Source organism: Fringilla coelebs (genome assembly GCF_963513975.1).
Source record: "Fringilla coelebs genome assembly, chromosome: 24".
In the NCBI taxonomy this organism is placed as follows: domain Eukaryota; kingdom Metazoa; phylum Chordata; class Aves; order Passeriformes; family Fringillidae; genus Fringilla; species Fringilla coelebs.
Window position 1 is genome coordinate 5,267,506 of NC_140050.1, and position 12,764 is coordinate 5,280,269.

Below are 12,764 nucleotides of genomic sequence, written 5' to 3' on the forward strand. Positions count from 1 at the left end.
TCGGCTCAGGGCTCTGCCCGCTCCTGAGGATAAGGAATAGCTCCCCATGCCGCTACAGGCGGCTGTGGAAGGAGCCGCAGCCCTGCAGCCCCTCCCCTGGCACGGAGGCTGCCCAGCTCCACCGATCATGGCCGGGACAGGGTTGGTGCTCAGCCCTCTGCCCTGCCACCACCCCTGCACACTGCAAGGGGACAGACGGTGACACCCCAGGATGGCAGGAGGAGGCACCCCCAGGACTGAGCATTCACCTCGCTGCACCCCCCTGCCCCCAGGACTCCCACACATCAGCCCAGCACAGCCGTGGGCAGGATATGGGGCAGCGCTGCAGGAGCTGTTAAGAGATAATATTTATTATTATATACAAACACATTTTGTACATTAATTAAATAGAATGAACTCTACTCTTCATTCATCAAATCATTTGGTTTGGTGTCCCCCTTCCCCTCCCACCCACTCCTCTGAAAAGCCTATGGTCATTCCTGGCACTCCAGAGCCTGGGAGCCAGTTGGCCACAAGGCCCCTTCTCAGGAGTGCTGGCAGCAGCAAGATTTGACCCGCTGGTCACAGCAGGGTCCCCCCTGCCCTGGAGCAGCACCATGGCTGCTCCAGGTAAAAAGGAAAAAACAGTAAGGGGGCACCCAGGTGGGAAAGGCAGAGGGGTGAGGAGGGGGCTCTGAGCCCCCCCGTGTTGATAAGGTAACACTGAAACGCACGGAGCCCCCCGAGGGGGATGGACTCCAGACACTGCTCAGCCATAGGGGAAAAACACTGAACTCAGGGACATCTGTGCAGGGACCCAGCTGTCCCCAAGAGCTAAGTGCCCACCAGTCACCTCCTGTCCCTGCCCTGTCCCACCATGGTTCTCCCAGAGCTTCATCCTGCCTCGCTCTGCTCCATCTCCCTGCACAAACCCTCCTTCCAGCACACCCCAGCATGGATCTGGCCCCTCTGCAGGGATCCACAGGCAGCCCCCCAGCTCAGCCTCTTGGCAGAGGTCAGGTTCTGCAAGCCTCACCTCCACTGCCAGGGAAACATGGAAAAACAAGCTGAAATGTCTTGGCTTTAGTGTTTTGGTTTTTTGCTAAACCAGTGCATACAACAATCCAGGCATGAGGAGCCACTCTCTCCTCTGGGATGGGGCTGATCCTAAACACAGACGTGTCCCCCAGGAGGGACAAGGCACTGGAAAGCAGCTGCTTCATCCAGAGCAGAGCTGTGCAGGACAGAGCTGCTGCCCTCACCCCACAGCTCTCCAGACACCCACTGCAGCACAGCTCCCTCCAAACATTACTCACGGCTCCTGGGATGGCAGCTCCCACCTGCACACAGCACCTTCCACCTCCCAACCCACCCACCAAGGGAAGTTTAAGGACAGAAAAACGGGGCTGAACTGCAGCTTTCTGCTTTGGTTGTGCCCTAGCCTGGGCAGACTTTGTGCCTGGGGAAGGTAAGAGCTCCTCCTCCCCTCAGAGGCAAGAAAGGTGATCAGGAATTGCCTCTGTGGCTCACCCACAGGGGCTGTTCTATCGACTCTTACTCTAACCACAAAGCTGCCACGCCTGTGGCCTGTCCCAGGTCAGCTCCCACCTGGGATCAGCACCTGGACTGCAAACAGCTGCAGGGGCAAAGCCAGGGATTGGGGGACAAGGAAAAGCCAGGGCATGAGCAGGGCAGGGTGGGAACAGGTAGCTGGCTCACCTGTGGCCTCAGAGGAGCCCTGGAGCCATGTGGGCCAGGGGACCAAAACCCCCCCATCCTTCCCACAGCCCCCCCAGTGCCTTTCCTAGGGGAGGGAGGTCACAGCAGCCCTGCTCTGTCCCAGCTACTCCAGCTCTGCTCAGAGGGATCCATGGGTTAAGGATGATGGTGAAGTGAGAAATAGTAACAAACAAAATCCAAACATCTTCCTGGCAGTCCAGAGTGACAGCAACGGGGCTCAGGACAGGTTCCTGGAGCTTGGCTCTGAGCTGGGCGTTCTCTCTGCTGGTGCTGGGCAGGGGCTGCTCTCCCCCCGGTCCTCCAAACCTCTGTCCTGGTCACTGTCCCCCCCCGAGGCCAGCAGGGACTCTGCCACGCTGCTGCTGCCCGTGCAGTTTTTACCACCGGGTTTTGCTCGGCTGTTTGAGCCCTCGAGAGCCTCAGTCTGCTTGGGAAGGGAGGGGCTGGGGACCGCCCCCTCCTGCAGCGGGGCAAGGGGGGCAGCCCCAGCAGCGGGGGAAGCATCTGCTGCAGCCACCACAGACGTTGAGGTGACCTCGATGGTGATGGAGCCCGTGGCCGTCTCTGGGTGGTCGCTGCTGACCCTGATACGAGCGACCAACCCGGAGGCCGCGGCCGCCTCCTGAGGGGTCCCGTTGGCCACGGCTTCGTGCACCACGGTGGGCTCCAGCAGGGTCGTGCTCAGGTCAGACAGAAACGAGGCCTCTGTGACGATGGCGGCCGTCTCGGCCACCCAGTTCAGGTCGCTGCCCACGGAGGCGGCGGCGGCGATGACGCTGGAGGCCTCGCCGGGGGTCAGCGAGGGGCTGGAGGCCTCCCCGAGGGGCCCGGGGGCCAGCGGGGCTCGGCGGCCCCCGGCCTCGACTGGGGCAGCCGTGGTGTTGTTGTTGAGGTTGTCCTGCAGCGTGGTCTGGGTGCCCTGCCCGACCTGCTGGTTCTGCAGCAGCATCTCCTGGATCCGGATCTGCTGCAGGATGGCTGGCAGCTCATAGTGGTGGAAGAAGTAAATCATCGAGTGCTGGCGGAGGAAAGGGAAAGGTGTCACCCCGGGCCTGGGTCACAGGTCACCACATTCCAAATTAACCAAACTTTTCCTGAAGAATCCTGCTGCTCTGACAGCCAAAAGGTCAGCAGCAAGTTTGGAAAGATTTATCCCTTCCACTATGACTACTGCAAGGTGCTTTATAGTTTCTCTCTAAATACAGGCAACAGAGTACAACCCCTCTTTGCTTTCAAAGGCTGGGAAAAGAGGGATGACAGCATTCCTCTGGCCCATCCTCTATTCCCTGTCCCCACCCTGCAGCAGGTCAACAATCAAATTCACTCAACAGGTATGCCTGATCCAGGCTATCAGTCATAAGCTTGGAGCTGATCCCATCAGTATCTTCACTGCACAGACCTGAACAGCTCCTCTGCAAGGCAGACCCTCCCCAGGATTTATTCCAGAAGGAAAGGACAGAAATCCTTCCCAACACCCCTGTGGCATTAGGTTATTGTCATTCCCATGGCTGGACTGGAAGCAGCAATCCAAACATCCCCAACCTCATTCTGCTGCTCCATTTCAAACCAGGCTTAATTCCATCTTTTACAGAAATAAGGATCCCTCCCTCCGACCCAGCTTGAGAGGAAGTTTGACAAAGCCCCCCAGGGTGCAGCAGCCCTGCAGGGACTCACCTGGATGAAGAGCCAGGAGGTGACAAGTGCCAGGCTGCTGTACTGCCCGTTGAAGCGGTAGTGGTAGGCATAGAAGGCAAAGTGGTACAAGTAGAAGAATCTGGATAAGAAGGAAAGAAAAATCAGGAAAAATGCAGCTCACTTCTCTCCCAACAGCATCCTGAGCTGGGGCATTGACAGGGAGTGACACAGACTCATTAATAGATAATTAGAGTTGCCTGTCTATGAACAGGACAAAACAAGAGGCTGGAGAAGATCAAGTGATTCCAAGACCCAGGCCCAAATCCAAATTGGAAAAATTGCACTTTGGACCCTGTGACGTGTGGGGCAGCTCCCAAGCAGCCACAGAAATAATACCCTTAGGAGTGGAGGCCGTTGTGCCTGGGGTGTTGGGAAGGACTCAGAGCAGCTGGGGAAGGACAGGCAGAGGGAATGTGGCCACAGCCAGCCCCTACCTGAGCCAGTGCCTCTTGCTGGTGTTGGTGTGGCAGCAGATGGCGTCGTACTGGTCCGCCAGCCACACGATGAGGATGATGTAGAAAGCAGTTGTGGTGTCATTGAAGAACTCAGACATTATGGCCTCCATACCTGGGGACAGAGGGGACATCAGCATGTGGGGGGACATGGCAAGGCGTCCTCTGTCACCTCAGAGCAGGCCTGTGACTGCATCTGCCCAGGGCAGGTAACTGGGCTTTGCTTATGGCAGCAGCTATGGCCAAGAATGCTCTGCCTGCCATGTCCCACGGATCAGCTGCGTCCCGCAGTGCAGATTTTGGGAAATTTTGCTGCTTTTTAAATTAAAATTGTATAAATGCAACGTGGCCACACACCGCAAGTCTGCAATGAGCTCCAGGGACAGACAAAGCTTTGGATTCTGGGATTTCCCAACAAACTGCTGCTTTTCCAGGGGACCCAGAAGGACAATGGAGCTCACTGTGCCATCAAATTCCAGAGCCTTCTGCCTTGTGATGAGCAGCCACAGTAACCACCTGCCGCGGCCAGCTGGGAACGGGGAATTAGACTTCCCACAGATCCCAGAGGGACGTGCTGCAGACACAAGCAGTGAAGCAAGTCCTTACCGACCAGAGCCAGGATGACAGTGAGGAGTGGAGCAGCAGGGAATGCAATGGTCATGTTCATCTCCAGCATCTGTAACAGGTCAACTGCAAGAGGAAAAACAGGCTGAGGCACAGAGAGGATGGAGGGCCACAGAACCCTCCACCCCACAGTACTGTCTGCTCAGTGCAGCCACATCCTCTCTCCCCAGCCAATGCATCTCAGGACAGAGAACAGGCTCTGGCAAGTGACTAGGAGCAGAAGGATGTACTCCCTGTGCAGCTACCCTTCTAAACTGGAACTAATGATCCTCAAGGTCCTTCTAGCCCAAACCTGCCGTGACTCTACAACACCCCGTGCTGCAGCAGGCACAGGGCCCAGCACAACCCAAACCCCTCAGCCAGTCCTTACCAATGAAGACAAAGATCTGATGGTGTGAGTAGCGCAGCAGCATCGAGACAGAGAGAGTCTGGAACAGGAGAGAGAAGGGGAGGCAGATTAGAGCCCCACGGGTGCAGGGAGTCGCTCGGAATCGCAGTGCGGCACAGACCCAGGCGAGCCTGGGCTTGCACATCCCACGTTCATTAGCTGGAGCTGTGCAGAGCCATTTCCCAAAGAGTAATTAGAGCTTCACAAACAGCAATTAATCTCTGTGCTGCTGCAGGGGAACAGACAGTAAGGGATTTGTTTGTAAAGGGACCAACCCAGAATGTTTGCGCTGGGGCCACACCAACCCACAGAGCTGGGAGCAGGGATTTTCCCGTCCTCCATCCCGCTCCTCCCTGCACTCGGTTCCTCCTCAGTGCCCACAGTGTGATTGTGCACAGACCTGCCCCATGGGTGGGACAGCCACACACAAAGAGACAGTCACCCACAGCCAGCCAAGACAACAAACACCAGGTAGTTATGGCTTGGGATCTTGTCTGATGTGTATCTGAAAACACCTTGTCTCACACATCATCCCTTGATTTATCTTGATCACTCCGGGCAAATCAGTCTGGGCTGTTCTTAAAAGTCTCAGGGGACAAATGTGTTCACTCTGTACTGACAGCTGGAGTGTTTTAAGGACACTTAGAAATTAACAGCAGCTCCCTTTTGACAACAAAAACAACACTGCATTTTAGGTCACCTCTTCTGTTCTTTCCATTGATGGACTTCAGGAACTTTAAAAAAAAAACCAACCAAACAAAAACATGCCCCAGAGTAGAGCCTCATCCTCCACCAACTACACTTTAAAAGCAGATGAGAGCTCTGCTGTAACACCAATCACTCAGCACCAGGCTGAGGTCAGGCACTGCCCAGCTCACAGTGACTTACAAAGATGACCATGATGACGAAGGCTGCCAGGTAGGACGTCCTGGCCATCCACATGCTGACAAAGCGATAATGCTCCCCAGACACCACGTTGCGAAGGAAACCTGGAGAAAAAGCACAAACACAAGCTCAGTGTGATTAAGCCACAGACTAAGAACCAAGCTCCAGTGCCTGCTAAAGAAACAGGATCTGGAGCAAATCCTCAGGGCAGCACTCATTGTCATGCAGGGCAGTGAGGTGGGAGGAAATCACATTTCCAGACACCTCTCCCCTCCTGCCTCTCTCGTTTTGTCCTTGACAATAACACAGGGAGCTGCTCCCTGCATTACAGATTAATCAATAGTCAGAAGATGATAGTCAGGCATCCACAGAACAAACACTCACTGCTCCAAGCAGCCTCTGTTGAGATTCCTCCAGGCCTTACCTTTGTTTTCCTCATTTTCAGCTAAAGCTTTGACACTGGACATCAGGATATCATCGTAGCCCAGGAACTCATCCAGCAGCAGGCGGCTGAACCTGTCCCCAAAGCACTGATCCCTCGTAGGATCTAGAGAGAACACAAAAACCCTTTCACACTGTTCACACCTGGAGCCACAAAGGCACAAGGTGAGGAATACTTGTGTCACCAGAGCTGTGTCTGCATGTGGAAAAAAAAAACCCAAAAACCAAACTTGGGAGGACTGGGAAGGAAAATCTCACCCCCTGACGGATCCAGCCACACTGAAGTGCAAATGGCAGTCAGGACTTAAGGACTGTCAGGGATGTCACACTCTGTGCTGGCACAGACACAAAGAGAATTTGCCCTCTAGGCTTGGCCTATCTCTGGGGCTCACCCTGACTGCTCATTACTGCACAGGAAAGCTGCTTAACACCCATCCAGCTCTGCTTCAGCTTGAGTGGGAGGAAGTGATGAGCTCCTCTCTGGTTGCTGCACTAACAGATACAGAGGTTCACAGGCACAAGAAGGTCTGAGGTGTTCCTGTCTTGGACAGGTTTTAACGGAGCAAATGCCAGGAGAAGAGAACAATGTTTGGGGAAATGACCTGCTGGTGCTCACAGGGGCACAGCAGCCCACACAGTGTGACAGATCTGTGAGCACCATGCCCAGCTCCTGCTCAGCTGCTCTGGCCACCAGGCTCTAACTGCTGCTCAGAGCTTCAGTGCCTTCTGCCAGGGAGAGAGCTCTTCCCTACTCCATGTGGGAAAACTGTGCTGGGCATGACATCAGGGCTCACTGAACCAGGCTCCACCATTTCAGAAAGCTCCTCTGAAAAGCTGTGACCTACTAAAGGCAGGCAGGCTGCACAATGCAGCTCTCCTGCGTGGGAAGTGAGCACCATCAGCTTCAGGAAGAGTTCCCAGAGATGGTGTGGAGGTCTCTGCACTGCAGGTACCCACCCCTGAGCCTCTGCTCTGCTCAGGCTGCCTCCCACTCACCCAGGGTCACCACCATGACGGGGATGCTGAGGCGCTGCCGTGTGCTCTGGGACAGGCGCAGGAAGCCGTATTCCAGAGAGTATTCCACAATGTACTCTTCCTGTGGCCACACTGGGAGAGAGACACAGGGAGACAGACTCAACACACACATCTGCAAACAGCCAGCAGGAAGAAACAGCCCCTTTGGGTTCCCTCCCTTCCTCCCATCATGTTCTTGAAAAGGGAACTGGTTGCAAATGTGGGCTCTAGGCTTCCCTCAAGCAATTAAACATAAATCAATACCAACTCTTTGGAATTACAGCCCTTGACATTAGTCCTTAATGTGGGACTTCTGGGAAAGCTTCAGGGCAGCAGTTCCAAGCTCTGCCCAGAACCTGCCCACATCTTTGCCTGGCAAGCCCAGAGCCACTGATTCTTGCTTTGCTCAATTTCTGCTTCCCATGTTGTTTAGGAAGCAGCAGGAAAATCCACTTTACACCTGCTGAACAGCAAGTAAATGCTCCAGAGGCAAGAGCCCAACACTTCCCAGGGGACTGAGGTCACTGCTGCAATTACATGGCAGAACTGAAGGCAGCAGCAATTAAAGCTTTCCCAAGAACTGGTGGGGCCTGAAGTTTCCCCCATTTGGTTTTTGTGGGTTTTTTTTTTTCTTTTTCCAAGAAAGCTTCCAAAGAGATGCTTTTTTGCTACATCATCTCTGAAAGGACAAAACCTCCTGCTAAGCCAGAGCCAAGCAATTTAATCCCTGCTCTTTCAGACTGCCAGGGTGTATCTCCAGGAGGGGGGAGGCAGCTGTCAGGCAGCTCCCAGCACCACCCACAGTGACAGTTAAAGGGACACAAGAACTGAAGAGACACACACCTGACCCAGCACTGACAGAGATCTCCTGATCCCCTTATTGGGCAGCAAACACAAGCTGGGCTGTTGGGTTTGTCTTTTGTTTCCATTATAAACAGTTTTAACCTCAAAAGGAAATCAAGGGTTTAAATATCAACAAACAATTACTTCCTTTGTATAATAAAATTTTTTTCATGGTAAAATATTCTGACTAAACATAAAATTTGGTGTACTGAGAAGACTGAAAACGTGGAAAAAAAAATTTAAATCAGGTATTTGGGACTGAATTAAAGATGTGAATTTTGTAACTAATCTGGGAAACAGCCTGTTCTCTTCCTCTCCTTTTCTGGATTGTTTCCAACCAGGCATTCAGCAAAACAAGGCACTTCCCACCAGTGCCCCAGCCCAGCACAACGTGACTCTTCTCAGAACCCGGGCACCACCAATAGAGGTCCTGCACCAAAAACATTTACTGCTCTCTGGTCTTAATGACCTTTAATTCAGGACTAATGAGCTCTGGATGAGCATCAAGCAAATCCACTGCAAGACCAAGGAACAAGACAGTGTCCAGTCTCATCCTCCTCCACAGCCACAACCCCAATGTGTCTGCAAAGCAAAGAATTCCAGCACTCACAGGGATAACAGTGTGGTGAAAGAGGCCAACTTCTTGCAAATTTTGTGGAAAAAACCCAAAGAATCCAATTCCACATCTCTATTTTAAAATAAATATTCCTTAGTAGATTTCCTGCCTTAACCACTAGAAACAGAAGTTTTTCCCCACTGGAATTCCATTTTAAATAATACAAAGCTACTAAATCTGCCTCTGGAATTTACAAGTCCTGAGCAGCTTAGGTCAGGCAGGAAAAGGGTGGGATAAGGCCAGGGAACATCCGAGTGGAACAGCAGTGCTGTATTGCAATCCACCAAAACCCGCTGGGTGGCTTTTGGGATTAATTAATTGCAGCAAATTGGCTGCTCCAAGTGCTGGTGTTGGCTCAGCACCCAGAACACAGCCCAAACCCTGCTCATGCTAGAAGGAATGTCACTGTCAGGACATCCCTGTGGATTGCAGGGGACAACGAATGGATCAGAACAGGGGGTTCAGGCTCATCTGAGATACCTGACACCGAGCACCACAGAAACCTGCTAGGCCAAGAGCCTTTGTTCACCCATGGTTGATCTGAAACCTCTTGGCCTGGCAAATTTTCTAACCCAGCCTCCCCCCAGCCTCAGGGCAGAGCCTGCTGTGGGTCTGCTGTTAGTACTGACGAGATTATCCCCAGGTAAACACATTGGGAAGACATTTAAGGTCACTGTGCAGGTGCCCCAAGGAGCCGGGATGGGACGTGTGGGGAGGATGATGATGGGAGGAAGGAGCAGCACAGGTAGCAGTGAAGGTGTGATTACCTGCTCGGGCTAGCATCTCAAACTCGGACACAGTCTCCCGCAGAGGCTGCATACCTTTAGTGGCTGTGTCACTAAACGAGAACTCCTGGCTGTCGTTGTGGGGCAGCTCAGTGCTGCTCACCCGGGATGGCTTGAGGAACACCTTGGGCTCGATATCCAGCTCAAACTGTTGGAAAACCAGAGTAGGAAAGCCACATCAGCAGCCTCCTTATTGTACCTCTCACCTTCCATGCTCTCTCTGGTCTACCCCCCTCAAAAGGACATTTTCTCTGGTTTCCTTTCTGTGTTAAACCATCAGAGGCCAATGTAGGGACCCAGGAGGAGTCCCCACATGCTTTGTTTCCAGGAGACCAAGGGATCACACAGGGACTTCACTTCCAACCAAGACTTCTCCCCAGCGTACACAGAGAGCACATCCTTACCTTGATGGAGCTGTTTTCAAACATATCCACAGTCATTTCTTCCTCTTCCTCCTCCTCTTCCTCAGTTGTGGACTCAACCACCATTCCTGGGAACTTCTCCACCCCGCAGAACTGCAGGAAGATGGGGGCCCGGCTGGAGTTGCGTTGGATTTCCACCCGCAGGATGCCGTCGCGGGGCCACTTATCCCGCACGTGCTCCAGGCAGTTGATGGGAGAGCGAGAGAAGGCGATGTGGATGTAGGCCAGGATGAAGAGCACAAAGAGAGCCTAAAGGGCAGGAGACAAGGCAGACACTGTCAGACCACCTAGTTATCACCAGCTCTTCTCTGCCTGTGAAACACCAGAAAAATCTGGGCAAGTGGATGAGAGCTTTGATGCTTCCCTGCATCAAAAGGCAGCAGCCAGACCTTGGCAGTTCCAGCAGGGAATGCACCAAAGGCATCAGGAACCAACTGCTCCTGCTCATGAGAGCTGACGGTGACAGCCTTCTGAAAGCTCAGGTCGTGCATCCAACAGCGTCCCCAGAACCGACCACACACAGCACCAGTGTGGGATGAGGCACACTGAGGAAAATAGAAACACGTCCCACCTTCCAGTACAAAGAGTTTCTTGCTGAAACCTAGAGAAGCCTGCCCAGCTTTGTAAAGGCAGAAAAAAGAAAACTCTAAGCAAGCCAACCCACCCCTGGGCAGGATGACCCAAACCCAGATCTGTTGTCCCAAGGAACAGCTCCTGTCTTGGGGAGGTTGAGCTGGCCCTCGAGGCCGTGCACAGAGCACCAGAGCTCCCTGTCCTGCCTCCATCCCAGGAACAGCCATAAACAGGGTGGACTAAAAAAACTTGTTCCCTGGAGTGAACAGAGACGTCCAAAGTTCAGAGCTCTGAGCACAGCTGGCACAGCGAGCAGCACTGCTGAGCTCAGAGCGCCCTTCCCAGCCACCCTGCGCTGCTCTGTCCTCATCAGCCCTGCTGTCCTGACCTATTTGTGATGAACAAACAGCCTGGTAAACATCACTCTGCAGAGGAGCTGCACAGGGACATGTGAGGGAAGGTAAAGCAGAGACACCTCCCTGGTTACAGGAGCCACAGAGGAGCCGGGGTAATTCCAGGGCTCGGGATGGGAATGTGGGCTCCCATTCCCTCCTGCCAGCACCTGGAGGAGAGCAGGGAGCAGGCTGCTACCCCGTGACCCTGCAGGCTGCTCTCCACAGAGCCCTGAGGAAGTTTTCCCTTCTCTAGGAGGAGCTGGGATCAGAGGCAGAAGCACAACAAACTGCTCCCAGCCACTCTGCCTGACCACTGCACCGTTAGCACTATCCCTGCCCCAGCCGGTTTGCCAGGATGCAGATGTACAACCGGGAGAGGGAACAGGGATGTGAAAAACCCAAACGTCTCCTGAAAGGGTAGAAAACTTATCTGTGCAGCATGAGACAAGCTATGTGGAATGCTTTCTTGCTGAAACCTAGAGGAGTGTGCTGCTGTTGCCTGGCAAACTGCTCTCCTCCTTTCTCTTCTTCCCCACCCTGCAAGCCGTGGAGCAGGATTTGACCTAAGGGCAGCCACCCCTGGATAGTGACAGGCCCCTCTGGGAGGGTCCCCACCACCCAGCAGGCAGGTGGGGTCACATACCTGGCACTGCTGAAAGAAACAGGGTTAGACTAGGGCTGTGCCTTAACAGCTTCCAGAAAAGACAAGACTCCAGCAAAACTCCAACAATCCAGTAGGGCATGTGGGAAATGTATCCAAAAGGTGCCATTGCTAGGAGACAGAAAACGAAACCTCTCCTGCCTTGCGCCAGCCTGGCTGCCCAGCAAGCTGGCTCAGCAATTTCTTTTTTATTTACAGATCTAAAAGAGCTCCAGAGTACAGGGAACATCGGGACCATCACGGAGACCAATGTCTCCCTCACAGGAGGGGCCCACGGGAGCTCCGGGGACAGCTCGGTGTCCGTGGGCCAAACACAGCCTGCTACCTCCGGCAGAGACACGACTTTTGGTGTTTCTAACGAAACTCCTGCCCTCAGCCCGGCCGCGGGCTGGCAGGAGCTGCCCCTCACCTTGAGAAGAACGAAGAACTCGAAGACGCGGCGGAAGGAGGGAGGGAAGAGGCGAGCGTAGGTCACTGCCATCTTGAAGAACAGCGCGTGGAAGAGGCGGTCCCGCACGTTGATCAGGGGGTTCTGGTTGAGGTTGGGGTTGCGGACGCCCCGGTTGTTGCCGCCGGCGGCCCCGGCGTTGTTGGCCGGGTGGTGGTTGTTGGCGTTCGGCTGGTTCTCGGACATCCTGACGGCGGGGCCGGTGAGGGCTGGGCCCGAAAATGCTGCTGCTCCTCCGCGGGCCGGGCTGGGGCCGGGCGGGCGCTGCGGAGGGGCCGCGGGCGCGGCACCGGCGCTGCCTCCGTCCCCCTCCCCGGCCCCTGCCCGGCGCAGACGCCTCGGGGCGGCGGCGGGTCAGGCCCGACGGGTCAGGCCTGGGCGCTCAGTAGGGCCCGGCAGCTACGCGGCGGGAACAGACGCATCAGGGACGTGGCTGCCGGGATGCCCCCGCGGCCATGGGCGTCTTTCGGCGGGGCGGGGAGGTGCGGCGCGGCCCGGGCGCGGCGAGCGGCTCAGCTGTCCCGGCGCGGTCCCGTCCCGTCCCTCAGCGCTCCGCCGCCATTTTCCTCCGCCGGCCACGGCGGCTCGTGCGCGTGCGCGCGCACGCGCTCCTAGGGCACGACGGGACGGTGGAGGACACGCTCCGGCCCGGCCCCGCCTCCATGCAAATGAAAGATTTCCCACCACGCACCGCGCGCAGACGGGATCCTCGGGGCGGCCGTTCGGCCTCGAAAATGGCAAAAATTTCACCAAATCGGAAGATTTAGAATAAAAAATTAGAATTCCTCGCTTGGGAGAGTGAT

At 54.9% G+C, this 12,764-nt stretch overlaps 1 protein-coding gene across 3 annotated transcripts; it reads right to left on the bottom strand.

Moving 5' to 3' along the window:
• Positions 1-459: 459 nt before the first annotated feature.
• Positions 460-12,543, bottom strand: TMEM259 (transmembrane protein 259; the record flags this gene model as incomplete). 3 transcript variants are annotated; one of them, XM_084221004.1, is made up of 11 exons in its annotated part: positions 11,923-12,543; positions 9,867-10,133; positions 9,499-9,610; positions 7,201-7,311; positions 6,188-6,310; positions 5,767-5,867; positions 4,861-4,918; positions 4,473-4,556; positions 3,849-3,981; positions 3,394-3,493; positions 460-2,737 (listed from the first exon to the last, which is right to left on the bottom strand). In XM_084221004.1, the coding sequence occupies exons 1-11, from the start codon at positions 12,145-12,147 to the stop codon at positions 1,937-1,939; spliced, it is 2,115 nt and encodes a 704-aa protein (XP_084077130.1). In that variant the 5' UTR covers positions 12,148-12,543. The 3 variants fall into 3 exon arrangements, with proteins under 3 accessions (XP_084077130.1, XP_084077129.1, XP_084077131.1); XM_084221003.1 differs by having other exon boundaries at positions 9,445-9,610; XM_084221005.1 differs by lacking the exons at positions 460-2,737; positions 3,394-3,493 and having other exon boundaries at positions 3,845-3,981.
• Positions 12,544-12,764: the final 221 nt, after the last annotated feature.